The sequence below is a fragment of the Oncorhynchus clarkii genome, chromosome 6 (genome assembly GCF_045791955.1).
Source record: "Oncorhynchus clarkii lewisi isolate Uvic-CL-2024 chromosome 6, UVic_Ocla_1.0, whole genome shotgun sequence".
In the NCBI taxonomy this organism is placed as follows: domain Eukaryota; kingdom Metazoa; phylum Chordata; class Actinopteri; order Salmoniformes; family Salmonidae; genus Oncorhynchus; species Oncorhynchus clarkii.
In genome coordinates this window covers 53,353,229-53,366,696 of record NC_092152.1, presented here as the reverse complement: position 1 = coordinate 53,366,696, position 13,468 = coordinate 53,353,229, and the positions used below count along the sequence as shown (strand labels likewise).

The 13,468-nt window shown below is 42.3% G+C and overlaps 1 protein-coding gene across 8 annotated transcripts in view; it reads right to left on the bottom strand.

Moving 5' to 3' along the window:
* LOC139411285 (BR serine/threonine kinase 2b) overlaps positions 1-13,468 on the bottom strand; it is a 179,510-nt gene that overhangs the window by 13,201 nt on the left and 152,841 nt on the right. For all 8 annotated transcript variants that reach the window (XM_071157365.1, XM_071157366.1, XM_071157370.1 and 5 more), the window contains 3 exons: positions 12,772-12,820; positions 7,598-7,721; positions 81-261 (listed from right to left, as the gene is read on the bottom strand). In XM_071157365.1, coding sequence (XP_071013466.1) covers positions 81-261; positions 7,598-7,721; positions 12,772-12,820 — 354 coding nt within the window. The remainder of the gene's footprint in view (positions 1-80; positions 262-7,597; positions 7,722-12,771; positions 12,821-13,468) is intronic.

Below are 13,468 nucleotides of genomic sequence, written 5' to 3'. Positions count from 1 at the left end.
TGTGTGTATGTGAATGTGTGTGTGTGTGTGTGTGTGCACGCATGTGCCTGCCTAGCTGCCTGCCTTTCTGTGTGTGTTACCTGAGAGCAGGGTGAAGGTGACCGAATAGATGCCGTTCTCTTTGGTGGCGGCGGTGCTCTCTGTATAGGTGATGTCCACCTGGAACTTGACCGGCTTCTGAAACACTGTAGGGCCGGCTGTGGACTTATACTCCGCCCGGAAACTTGTCTGACTGATCACACTGTGACTCAGACTGGGGATCTATATGAGAGAGAGGAGGAGCGAGGGTGAGGGGGGGGGGGGGTGGGAAGCAGGAGGTAGGGAAGCAGAGGGAGAGAGATGGGGAAAGGGAGGTGGAGGGTGGGAAAGAGAGAGCGAAAACACAGAGAGAGCACAGGGAATAAATAGAGAAAATAATCAGTTTCAACACAGAGACCATGTGTGACTAGCGAGAGAAAGAATATGTACAGTGCCTTGCAAAAGTATCATCCCCCTTGGCGTTTTACCTATTTTGTTGCATTACAACATGTCATTTAAATTGATTTTTGATTTGGATTTCATGGAACGGACATACACAAAATAGTCCAAATTGGTGAAGTGAAAAAAATATATAACTTGTTTAAAAAATAAATAAAAAATAAAAATGGTCCGTGCCTATGTATTCACCCCCATTGCAATGAAGCCCCTAAATTAGACCAAATACCTTCAGAAGTCACATAATTAGTTAAATAAAGTCCATCTAAGTGTCACATGACCTGTCACATGATCTCAGTATGTATACACCTGTTCTGAAAGGCCCCAGAGTCTGCAACACCACTAAGCAAGGGACACCATCAAGCAAGCAGCACCATGAAGACCAAGGAGCTCTCCAAACAGGTCAGGGACAAAACTGTGGAGAAGTACAGATTTGGGTTATAAAACAAATATCAGAAACTTTTAACATCCCACGGAGCACCATTAAATCCATTATTAAAAAATGGAAAGTATATGGCACCACAACAAACCTGCCAAGGGAGAGCCACGCATCAAAACTCAAGGACCAGGCAAGAAGGGCATTAATCAGAGAGGCAACAAAGACACCAAAGATAAGCCTGAAAGAGATGCAAAGCTCCAAAGTGGAGATTGGAGTATCTGTCCATAGGACCACTTTAAGCCGTACACTCTACAGAGCTGGGCTTTATGGAGGTGGCCAGAAAGAAAGCCATAACTTAAAGAAAAAAATAAGCAAACACGTATGGTGTTTGCCAAAAGGCATGTGGGAGACTCCCCAAACATATGGAAGAAGGTACTCTGGTCAGATGAGAATAAAATTGGGCTTTTTGGCCATCAAAGAAAACGCTGTGTGGCGAAAACCCAACACCTCTCATCACCCCGAGAACACCATTCCCACAGTGAAGCATGGTGATGGCAGCATCATGCTTTGGGGATGTTTTTCAGCGACAGCGACTGGGAAACTGGTCAGAATTGAAGGAATGATGGATTGCACTAAATACAGGGAAATTATTGAGGGAAACCTGCTTCAGTCTTCCAGAGATTTGAGACTGGGATGGAGGTTCACCTTCCAGCAGGACAATGACCCTAAGCATACTACTAAAGCAACACTCAAGTGGTTTAAGGGGAAACATTTAAATGTCTTGGAATGGCCCAGTCAAAGCCCAGACCTCAATCCTATTGAGAATCTGTGGTATGACTTAAAGATTGCTGTACACCCACGGAACCCATCCAATTTGAAGGAGCTAGAGCAGGTTTGTCTTGAGGAATGGGCAAAAATCCCAGTGGCTAGATGTGCCAAGCTTATAAAGACATACCGCAAGAGAAGTGCAGCTGTAAATGCTGCAAAAGGTGAATGTACAAAGTATTGACTTTGGGGGGTGAATAGTTATGCACGCTCAAGTATTTTTTGTTTTTGTGTCTTATGTCTTGTTTGTTTCACAAGAAAAATAAATTGCATCTTCAAAGTGGTAGGCATGTTGTGTAAATCAAATGATACAAATCCCCCCCCAAAATATATTTTAATTCCAGGCAACAAAATAGGAAAAATGCCAAGGGGATGAATACTTTCGCAAGCCACTATATATGAGCTAAAATTCAGAGAAAACGCGAGACAAAGAGAGACAAGACAAGACAGGAAGAGACAACACTGGATCTGTTACACTACAGCACAGCACTGTTAGGGACCATCAAACTCTGAGTCAATTACAATAGACAGCGGGTCACACAGCAACCACACAGTGTTGGGCTACAGAGACCAGGGTGCCTTTGAAAATACACAAAAACAAACCTGCTGGGAAATATTGCAGATAATGGGAGATAATTGGCTAGGTTTCGGGTTAATGCAAGCCAACTACTGTAGTGTACAATGATGCTTGTGTCATGACAGTGTCAGTGTCAAAGTCAGTTTCCATCCGTTGTCGTGACTGTTTTGACGCTGTGATATACCATTATAATGACACAGCTATGCACAGCGTGGCCAAGAAAAACTTAAGAAGACTCAATCAAGTCCTTTCCTTGGCTCTCTTTAATGTCAGAAACCAAACTGCTGTGCACCAATCATATGCAGACTACAAAAAGCAGGCTGCTGTTCACTGATTACACAAAAACACTGACCTTCACTGGGAAAGTAGCAGAGGGAAATGCAGGCAGTAGCACTGACAAAAAGTTGCTCTAAATCGAAAGATAAATCACAGTTGCTTTATAGTGAATTTATTCACTTCACCTCATGGACGAACAAATTAACATAGCCATCACTTTGTGTGCTAGCTCTAATAATGATTTCAGTGTTTGAAGACCAGGATTTATTTTTTATAATTCCATACAATAACAAGTCAAATAGCATCACGGCGCCGGAGGAGATGCCTGCTGTTTTACCATCCCCTAACCAATTGTGCTATTGTGTGTGTTTTTTCACATTATTTCTACCTTATTTTGTACATAATGTTCCTGCCACTGTGTCTTATGACCGAAAAGAGCTTCTAGATATCAGGACAGAGATTACTCAGCCCGTACTGGAGGAATACTTTTTCTTCAACGAATCGGATGGGAAGAATTTACTTCAGATGCCCGACAAGGCCCTCATCCATGTCATTCTCTGGAGAAAGAGACAGAGATATTGGGGGCGAAGGTCTGGGTTCCTTGTAAAGGATCCGACGGCGAGCGGGTAATCTACCTTTACCATCGGTCCTATTGCCAATGTACAAGCAATGGGATGTAAAATAGATGAACTACAATCACGTATATCCTACCAAGGGGACATTAAAAACTGTAATATCTTGGCTGAATGACGACATGAATAACATACACCTGCCGGGTTTTAAGCTTTTTCTCTGCAGGATAGAACAGCGGCTTCTGGTAAGACAAGGGGTGGGGGTCTGTGTATATCTGTAAAAAACAGTTAGTGCACGAAATCTAAGGAAGTCTCGATGTTTTGCTCACCTGAGGTAGAGTATCTCATGATAAGCTGTAGACCACACTATATACCAAGAGAGTTTTCATCTATATTCTCTGTAGCTGTCTATTTACCACCACAAACCGATGCTGGCACTAAGACCTCCATCAATGAGCTGTATACGGCCATAAGTAAACAGGAAAACGCTCATCCAGATGCGACGCTCCTAGTGGCCGGGGACTTTAATGCAGGGAACCTTAAATCCATTTTACCTCATTTCTACCAGAATGTTAAATGTGCAACCAGAGGGAAAAAAACTCTAGATCACCTATACTCCACACACAGAGACGTGACAAAGCTCTCACTCGCCCTCCATTTGGCAAATTTGACCATAATTTTATTATCCTGATTCCTGCTTACAAGCTAAAACTAAAGTAGGAAGCAACAGTGACTCGGTCAGTAAGAAAGTGGTCAGATGAAGCAGATGCTAAGCTACAGGACTTTGTTTGCACAGACTGGAATATGTTCCAGGATTCTTCCGATGGCATTGAGGAGTACACCACATGAGTCACTGGCTTCATCAATAAGTGTATCAATGAAGTCGTCCCCACACTGACCGTACATACCCCAACCAGAAGCCATGGATTACAGGCAACATTCGCACTGATCTAAAGGGTAGAGCTGCCGTTTTCAAGGAGCGAGACTCTAACCCGGAAGAGTACAAGAAATCCAGCTATTCCCTCCAACGAACCATCAAACAGGCAAAGCGTCAATACAGGACTAAGGTTGAATTGTACTACACCGGCTCCGACGCTCGTCGAATGTGGCAGGGCTTGCAAATTATTACAGACTACAAAGGGAAGCAAAGCCGCGAGTAGCCCAATGACACAAGCCTACCAGACGAGCTAAATTACTTCTATGCTCGCTTCGAGGGAAGTAACAAATAAACATGCATGAGAGCATCAGCTGTTCTGGATGACTGTGTGCTCACGCTCTCCGTATCCAATGTGAGTAACACCTTTAAACAGGGCAACATTCAAAAGGCTTCAGGGCCAGACGGATTACCAGGACGTGTACTGCCAGCATGCGCTGACCAACTGGCAAGTGTCTTCACTGACATTTGCAACCTGTCCCTGACTGAGACTGTAATACCAACATGTTTCAAGAAGACCACCATAGTCCCTGTGCCCAAGAACACTAAGGTAACCTGCCTAAATGACTACCGACCCGTAGCACTCACGTCTGTATCCATGAAGTGCATTGAAAGGTTGGTCATGGCTGACATCAACACCATTATCCAAGAAACCCTAGACGCACTGCAATTTGCATATCGCCCAAACAGATCCACAGATGACGCAATCTCTATTGCACTTAACACTGCCCTTTCCCACCTGGACAAAAGGAACACCTATGCGAGAATGCTATTCATTGACTACAGCTCAGCTTTCAACACCGTAGTGCCCTCAAAGTTAATCACTAAGCTATGGACTCTGGGACTAAACACCTCCCTCTGCAACTGGATCCTGGATTTCCTGACGGGCCACCCCCAGGTGGTAAGGGTAGGTAGCAACACATCTGCCATGCTGATCCTCAACACAGAGGAGGATCCTCAACACGCCATGCTCAGACCCTTCCTGTACTCCCTGTTCACTCATGACTACGTGGCCAGGCACGACTCCAACACCATCATCAAGTTTGCCGATGACACAACAGTGGTAGGCCTGATAACTGACAACGATGAGACAGCCTATAGGGAGGAGGTCAGAGACCTGGCCGTGTGGTGCCAGGACAACAACCTCTCCCTCAACGTGATCAAAGATAAAGGAGATGATTGTGGACTGCAGGAATAGGAGGACTGAGCACACCCCAATTCTCATTGATGGGGCTGTAGTGGAGCAGGTTGAGAGCTTCAAGTTCCTTGGTGTCCACATCACCAACAAACTATCATGGTCCAAACACACTAAGACAGTCGTGAAGAGGGCACGACAAAGCCTATTCCCCCTCAGGAGACTGAAAAGATTCAGCATGGGTCCTCAGATCCTAAAAAGGTTCTACAGCTGCAACATCAAGAGCATCCTGACCCGGTTGCATCACTGCCTGCTCGGCCTCCGACCGCAAGGCACTACAGAGGGTAGTGCGCACGGCCCAGTACATCACTGGGGCCAAGCTTCCTGCCATCCAGGACCTCTATACCAGGCAGTGTCAGAGGAAGGACATAAAAATTGTCAAAGACTCTAGCCACCCTAGTCATAGACTGTTCTCTCTGCTACCGCACAGCAAGCGGTACCAGAGTGCCAAGTCTAAGTCCAAAATGCTTCTTAACAGCTTCTACCATTAAGCCATAAGACAGCTAATCAAAGGGCTACCCAGCCTCCTCTTTTACACTGCTGCTACTCTCTGATTATTATCTATGTGTAGTCACTTTAACTCTACCTACATGTACATATTACCTCAATTGCCTCAACTAACAGGTGCCCCCGCACATTGACTCTGTAACGGTACCACCTGTATATAGCCTCCACATTGACTCTGTAACGGTACCACCTGTATATAGCCTCCACATTGACTCTGTAACGGTACCACCTGTATATAGCCTCCACATTGACTCTGTAACGGTACCACCTGTATAAAGCCTCGCTATTGTTATTTCACTGCTGCCGTTTAATTATTTGTTACTTTTATTTTCTATTTTTTACGTATATATTTTTTTACTTAACACTTATTTTTCTTAAAACTTAAAGCGTTGTTGGTTAAGGGCTTGTAATTAAGCATTTCACTGTAAGGTACTCTGTTGTACCTGTTGTATTCGGCGCATGTGACAAATACAATTTGATTTGATTTGATCATAAGTAGGGAGGTGACAAAGGAGGGAGAGAGAGAGAGAGAGAGAGGGAGAGAGTGAGACAGGGAGAGAGAGAGAGAGAGGGAGAGAGAGAGAGAGAGAGAGAGAGAGAGAGATACACATACAGTAGATGGAGAGGGAGAGAAAGAGGAGTGGTGAGGAGTAAAAAGGAGTGGTGAGGAGTAAAAAGGAGTGGTGAGGAGTAAAGAGGAGTGGTGAGGAGTAAAGAGGAGTGGTGAGGAGTAAAAAGGAGTGGTGAGGAGTAAAAAGGAGTGGTGAGGAGTAAAGAGGAGTGGTGAGGAGTAAAGAGGAGTGGTGAGGAGTAAAAAGGAGTGGTGAGGAGTAAAGAGGAGTGGTGAGGAGTAAAAAGGAGTGGTGAAGAGTAAAAAGGAGTGGTGAGGAGTAAAGAGGAGTGGTGAGGAGTAAAGAGGAGTGGTGAGGAGTAAAAAGGAGTGGTGAGGAGTAAAAAGGAGTGGTGAGGAGTAAAGAGGAGTGGTGAGGAGTAAAGAGGAGTGGTGAGGAATAAAAAGGAGTGGTGATGAGTAAAGAGGAGTGGTGAGGAGTAAAGAGGAGTGGTGAGGAGTAAAAAGGAGTGGTGAGGAGTAAAAAGGAGTGGTGAGGAGTAAAAAGGAGTGGTGAGGAGTAAAAAGAAGTGGTGAAGAGTAAAAAGGAGTGGTGAGGAGTATAAAGGAGTGGTGAGGAGTAAAGAGGAGTGGTGAGGAGTAAAAAGGAGTGGTGAGGAGTAAAGAGGAGTGGTGAGGAGTAAAAAGAAGTGGTGAGGAGTAAAAAGGAGTGGTGAGGAGTAAAAAGGAGTGGTGAGGAGTAAAGAGGAGTGGTGAGGAGTAAAAAGGAGTGGTGAGGAGTAAAAAGAAGTGGTGAAGAGTAAAAAGGAGTGGTGAGGAGTATAAAGGAGTGGTGAGGAGTAAAAAGGAGTGGTGAGGAGTAAAAAGGAGTGGTGAGGAGTAAAAAGGAGTGGTGAGGAGTAAAAAGGAGTGGTGAGGAGTATAAAGGAGTGGTGAGGAGTAAAAAGGAGTGGTGAGGAGTATAAAGGAGTGGTGAGGAGTAAAAAGGAGTGGTGAGGAGTAAAAAGGAGTGGTGAGGAGTAAAAAGGAGTGGTGAGGAGTAAAGAGGAGTGGTGAGGAGTAAAGAGGAGTGGTGAGGAGTAAAAAGGAGTGGTGAAGAGTAAAAAGGAGTGGTGAGGAGTATAAAGGAGTGGTGAGGAGTAAAAAGGAGTGGTGAGGAGTAAAAAGGAGTGGTGAGGAGTAAAAAGGAGTGGTGATGAGTAAAAAGGAGTGGTGAGGAGTAAAAAGGAGTAAAAAGGAGTAAAAAGGAGTGGTGAGGAGTATAAAGGAGTGGTGAGGAGCTCTTACAGAGAGGAAGGCGTGAACGATGTCCGCTTTGATGGAGCTGAGAGGCTTGTCTCTGATCACCACAAAGATCTGCTCCTCTTTCTCCAGGTTGATGAAGTTACCAAACCATGACTTCTTGGCAAGCCTGCAGGGAGGGAGAAAAAAATGGTGCATTCTCACAGACACGTACAAGTCAGCAAACTAGAAGGACACACACTCACTTAATTTAGTATCTGCTGGAGAGAAGACTAATGCATCATGTTGAGAGGACAATTAACATAGTGCCACACTCATTTGCATATCGCAACATCTACCATGCTTTGTCTGATCCGTAAGGGCAATGAACAGAAACTGTTTAAGGGAGTAGTGTTAAATTCAATGTTCTTTTAATCTAAAACCACTTTGTCCCTCCTAGCCTGGTCCAGGTGTGTATTTCAACCAACTGGTGACTATAATGTATGCCATGACAATTATAGTCAGAGGAGTTGGTAAAAGCACATTCATATCTGAACCAGGCTATTCTGTTTCTACCTCCCGCTATCATCTAACTTCAACCCTTGTGCATGTTCTGTAAGCCCTCTTCCTCCCTCTGCTTGTCAAAATAGCCTCATATTGGCCCCCAATAGCAATGACATCATCCCGACTACCTTTGCTACTAACCTACCTCAAGGCCCCTTCCTTGTTTCTGCCTCATCTCCAACTATCCAACCAGACCCTAGCTGTGTCTCTCTCTGTCTGTGAAGCAAACTGGAACAAAACCACTCAAATATTCATGCGGAACAATTCCCTAAAAATAGCCCAATCAACAGGAAGGAGAGTCCAATCTGCATAATTGTGGGGATTGTTCACACAGGACTCTTGGGCAGAATCCCTACTGCCTGTACCTTACATAGTCACTCTCCCAGTGGCGAAAACACCAAAGGTAGAATGAGTTGACTTTCATGCACATGCATGTAACAGAGGTGGTTCAGTGACCCACAATCAACTGACGAATCTCCTTGCCTGAGACCTGCAGCTTCCTGAACTAATGTCTCCAGACATCAGCTTAACGGGCCAACATCAGTGAATCACAATCACTGACCTTGCCTGAAACCTATTTATTTTCTTCTTTTTTTTAGGGGGTGGATCAGCTTTACTATTGCCGATCAATTGTGGCTTCCATCAATGTAATTGTCTGCATCCTTTTCAATCCCACATATATCATTTTTGTAAATATATATATATAAAATATATATATAAATATATTTGTATATATTTTCCTTTATTATTTTCCCCTAACCCTACCACACCTCAGCTAATTTTAGTAAACTAATGGACAATACCACTTAGGCTTCTACTTCCAGCTTATACATATTATATACATATTACAGACACAGTATATTTTACAGCTCCACTCAACCCCTCCCATCTATCTCTGAACACTATCCAGTTTTGACTTCTATTTGCCATATATTTTTCAACTGTGCTGTGATTTTTTTTTAAAGTTCTGAACCTTTCTATTCGAATAGTTTATACAGATTGCGACCAAAAACAAGCTTGGCAATTGCTAAATCCTTAGCAATCGACACAAAATACCCTATAATGACCAAGTGGAAACAGGTTTTTAGAAAAGTTTGCAAATTTATAAAAAAACAAAAATACCTTTTTACATAAGTATTCAGACACTTTGTTATGAGACTCGATATTAAGCTCAGGTGCATCATGTTTCCATTGATCATCCTTGAGATGTTTCTACAACTGGATTGGAGTCCACTGGTAAATTCAACTGATTGGACATGATTTGGAAAGACACTCACCTGTCTATATAAGTTGACAGTGCATGTCAGAGCAAAAACCAAGCCATGAGGTCGAAGGAATTGTCCATAGCACTCCGAGACAGGATTGTGTCGAGGCATAGATCTGGGGAAGGGTATTAAAATATGTCTGTAGCATTGAAGGTCCCCAAGAACACAGTGGCCTCCATCATTCTGAAAAGGAAGAAGTTTTAACCACCAAGACTCTTCCTAGAGCTGGCCGCCCGGCCAAATTGAGCAATCGGGGGAGAAGGGCCCTGGCCAGGGAGGTGACCAAGCACTCCACCAATCAAGCCTATATGGTAGAGTGGCCAGATGGAAGCCACTCCTCAGTAAAAGACACATGACAGCCCACTTGGAGTTTGCCAAAAGTCACCTAAAGACTCTCAGACCATGAGAAACAAGATTCTCTGGTCTGATGAAATCAAGCTTGAACTCTTTGGCCTGAATGCCAAGAGTCACATCTGGAGGAAACCTGACTCCATCCCTACGGTGAAGCATGGTAGTGGCAGCATCTTGCTGTTGGGATGTTTTTCAGAGGCAGAGATTGGGAGACTAGTCAGAATTGAGGCAAAGATGAATGGAGCAAAGTACAGAGAGATCCTTGATGAAAACCTTCTCCAGAACACTCAGAACTTCAGACTGAGGCGAAGGTTCACCTTCCAACAGGACAATGACCCTAAGAACACAGCCAAGACAACGCAGGAGTAGCTTCGGGACAAGTTTTTGAATGTCCTTGAGTGGCCCAGCCAGAGACCGGACTTGAGCCCGATCAAACATCTCTGGAGAGACCTGAAAATAGCTGTCCAGCAATGCTCTCCATCCAACCTAAGCTTGAGAGGATCTGCAGAGAAGAATGTGAGAAACTCCCCAAATGCAGGTGTGCCAAGCTTATAGCGTCATACCCAAGAAGACTCTGCTGTGATGCTGTGATCGCTGCCAAAGGTGCTTCAACAAAGTACTCCGTAAAGGGTCTGAATCCCTATGTAAATGTGATATTTAAGTGTTTTATTTTTTATAAATTAGCAAAAATGTATAAAAATCTATTTTTGCTTTGCCATTATGGGGTATTGTGTGTAGACTGATAAGGGGGGAAAAATCGTACATTTCAGAATAAGGCGGTAATGTAACAAAATTTTGAAACAGTCAAGGGGTCTGAATACTTTCCAAAGAAACTGTATATAACATTCTATTGGTTGTAAGAATTTTATATAATAATTTAAATAGAAAAACTAAGTTTTGAATGCAGTGTAGTTTGGTATATCAGTTCATAAACCGTGTGCCATGGAATTGGTACATACAAAATCTCTTCCCAACTATTCTGCAGCTGCACATTTTTTGGTCTCACTTTTAGATAAATAGCGTGCCCAATTTCAACTTCCTGCTACTCATGCGAACAATATAAGATATGCATATTATTAGTAGATTTGGATAGAAAACACTCTGAAGTTTCTAAAACTGTTTGAATCATGTCTGTGAACTTATGTAGCAGGGAAAACCCAGAGGACTAACCATTCAGATTTTTTTTTTTTAGGTCTCTGTCTGTTCAGTGAGTTCTCATTGGGAAACTATATTTCTTAGGCACTTGTTTGCAAATCCTACCGCTTCCACTGGATGTCACCAGTCTTTGGAATTAGGTTGATGTTATTCCTTTGTGCAATGAAGAAGTACGGCCATCTTGGAACTGGGTAACACTGTTGAGAGTTGCGCAAGACTTGAAAAGTAGCGTTGGTTTGTTGTCTTCCTGTATTCAACACAGATAGACCCGTTTTCAATTTGATCGATTTTTAACGTTTAAAAATACCTAAAGTTGTATTACAAAAGTAGTTTGAAATGTTTTGGCAAAGTTTACAGGTAACTTTTGAAATATTTTGTAGTGACGTTGCGCAAATTGGATGCTCTTTTTTTCTGGATCAAACACACCAAATAAATTGACATTTTGGATATTTTTGGACGGAATTAATCGAACAAAAGGACCAATTGTGATGTTTATGGGACATATTAGAGTGCCAACAAAAGAAGCTCGTCAAAGGTAAGGCATGATTTATATTTTATTTCTGCGTTTTGTGTAGCGCCTGCAGGGTTGAAATATGCTACTCTCTTTGTTTACTGTTGTGCTATCATCAGATAATAGCTTCTTATGCTTTCGCCGAAAAGCCTTTTAAAAATCTGACATGTTGGCTGGATTCACAACGAGTGTAGCTTTAATTGAGTATCGTACATGAGTGATTTCATGAAAGTTAGAGTTTTATATCATTTTTTTAAAATTTGCCGCGCTGCATTTTCCATGGTCTTGGCCAAGTGGGACGCTTGCGTCCCCTATCCTAGAGAGGTTCAATTAAACTGGTATACTTTTTTATTCATCACAATTTTCTTTAACCAATTTTGGTCTTTAATGCAGGGCTGACAGACAAATTACTTTTTCCCCCTTCCACTTCCATTCTTGCAGTAATGCTGCAATTAGTTGGTTGTAATTTTGAGTAGAGCAGACATGTGTGATGTAACAGTCCTATTTATGATATAATTTACAAAGATTATAACATTTTTAAAATGTTTTTCTCCAAAAATATATATACAGCATATATATATGTTTTCTTTTCAATTAGTATATTTGAGTTTAACCATAATATTTGTTCTGTCTTTTCTGGTGAAATAAACTGAAATTGCAACACACTTTCTATGGCTTGTTAAAAAAATTGCAATATTTTGGAGAATTTTTCATTTTCAAATAACCGAAAGTGAGAGGTTGTAATCTGAATAAAAAGAAAAATGCCATTCTTGAACATGGGGTGAGACATACATACTAATCTGCTAAAGAACCCGTTTGGATTTAAGTGCATATTTTGTATGACTGAAGCCTTTAGGTCTAATGCTTTAATATTGAATCATTTCTGCCCTCATAATTCATATTCATTATATAAATAGGTCTGTTTAACTTTGTCTGGCTTGCCATTCCAAATCAAATGGAATCTTTTTTTTTCTTGTATAATTTTAAAAACAAGTCACTAGGTGAACGCAAGGCCATAAGCAAATAGGCCTACTGGAATATGACTAAAGACAGGTGTTTTCCTGAAGACTTGCGTTAGACCTCGGAAAGAACACCTACAGACCACCTACGGGTCCCTATGACACTTGACCTCTAAATGTTTAGTAAAAGGCATAAGCTGACGCAAACCCAACAATGTTCTGTAGAGGTGCTGACTATAGGAGAGTAAACTATAAATAAGAAAGAAAGTCTCACACTCTAGTTATGCTCCCAAACATTTAATGGATATGGCAAACAACTGTTTCGGTACACAGTGCCTTCTTCAGGGTTTTGGGAGCATAACTAGGGGGTGTGACTTTCTTTCTTTACCTCAATGTTTGTCAAACGTTGTATTTATGTTTTCCTGGGTCACTCACTCTGGTGAAGAGTCTGGTGTCAGGCTGGACATGTCCTCCTGGGTGGGAACTGTGGAGAGAGGCAGAAAACAACGTCAAAAGTGAAAGGTTAAAGGCCCAATGGAGTCAAAAAACGTGATTTTTCTGTGTTTGATATACATTTCCACACTATGAGGTTGGAATACTACTGTGAAATTGTGAAGATGATGATTGCCCTTTTGGTGTGAGAGCTGTTTGAAAAGGCCGCCTGAAATTTCAACCTGTTTTGGTGGGACGGAGTTTTGGCCGACCTGGTGACACCACCAGGAGGTACATAGACCAACAAGAATGTACTTAATTGTTACCCAAAATTGATTTGATATTGAGATAAAAAACGTCTGTATTGGACCTTTAAAGGTGAAAAGGTCAGACAAATGGGCAACATCGCTTGATTGACATCTGAGAGGGTTTTATTTATTATCTTTTTTATCACTTGATCTTTTCTATGTACATGAATACTATATTGTGCATAAGTACAACATAAAGCCAAAAATATTTTCCTCCGTAATCTTGCTTATAAATTGGTTGGTCTTTTACCATTGTAATACCATTATCTACAAAGGTTCTTCTGGATAAGTTGGACAATATCCCTTCAAGTTGTAGAAATGATGTTAGGGAAAGGAAAGGGATACCTAGCCAGTTGCACAACTGAATGCGTTCAACCGGGAAGCAGTTGCTG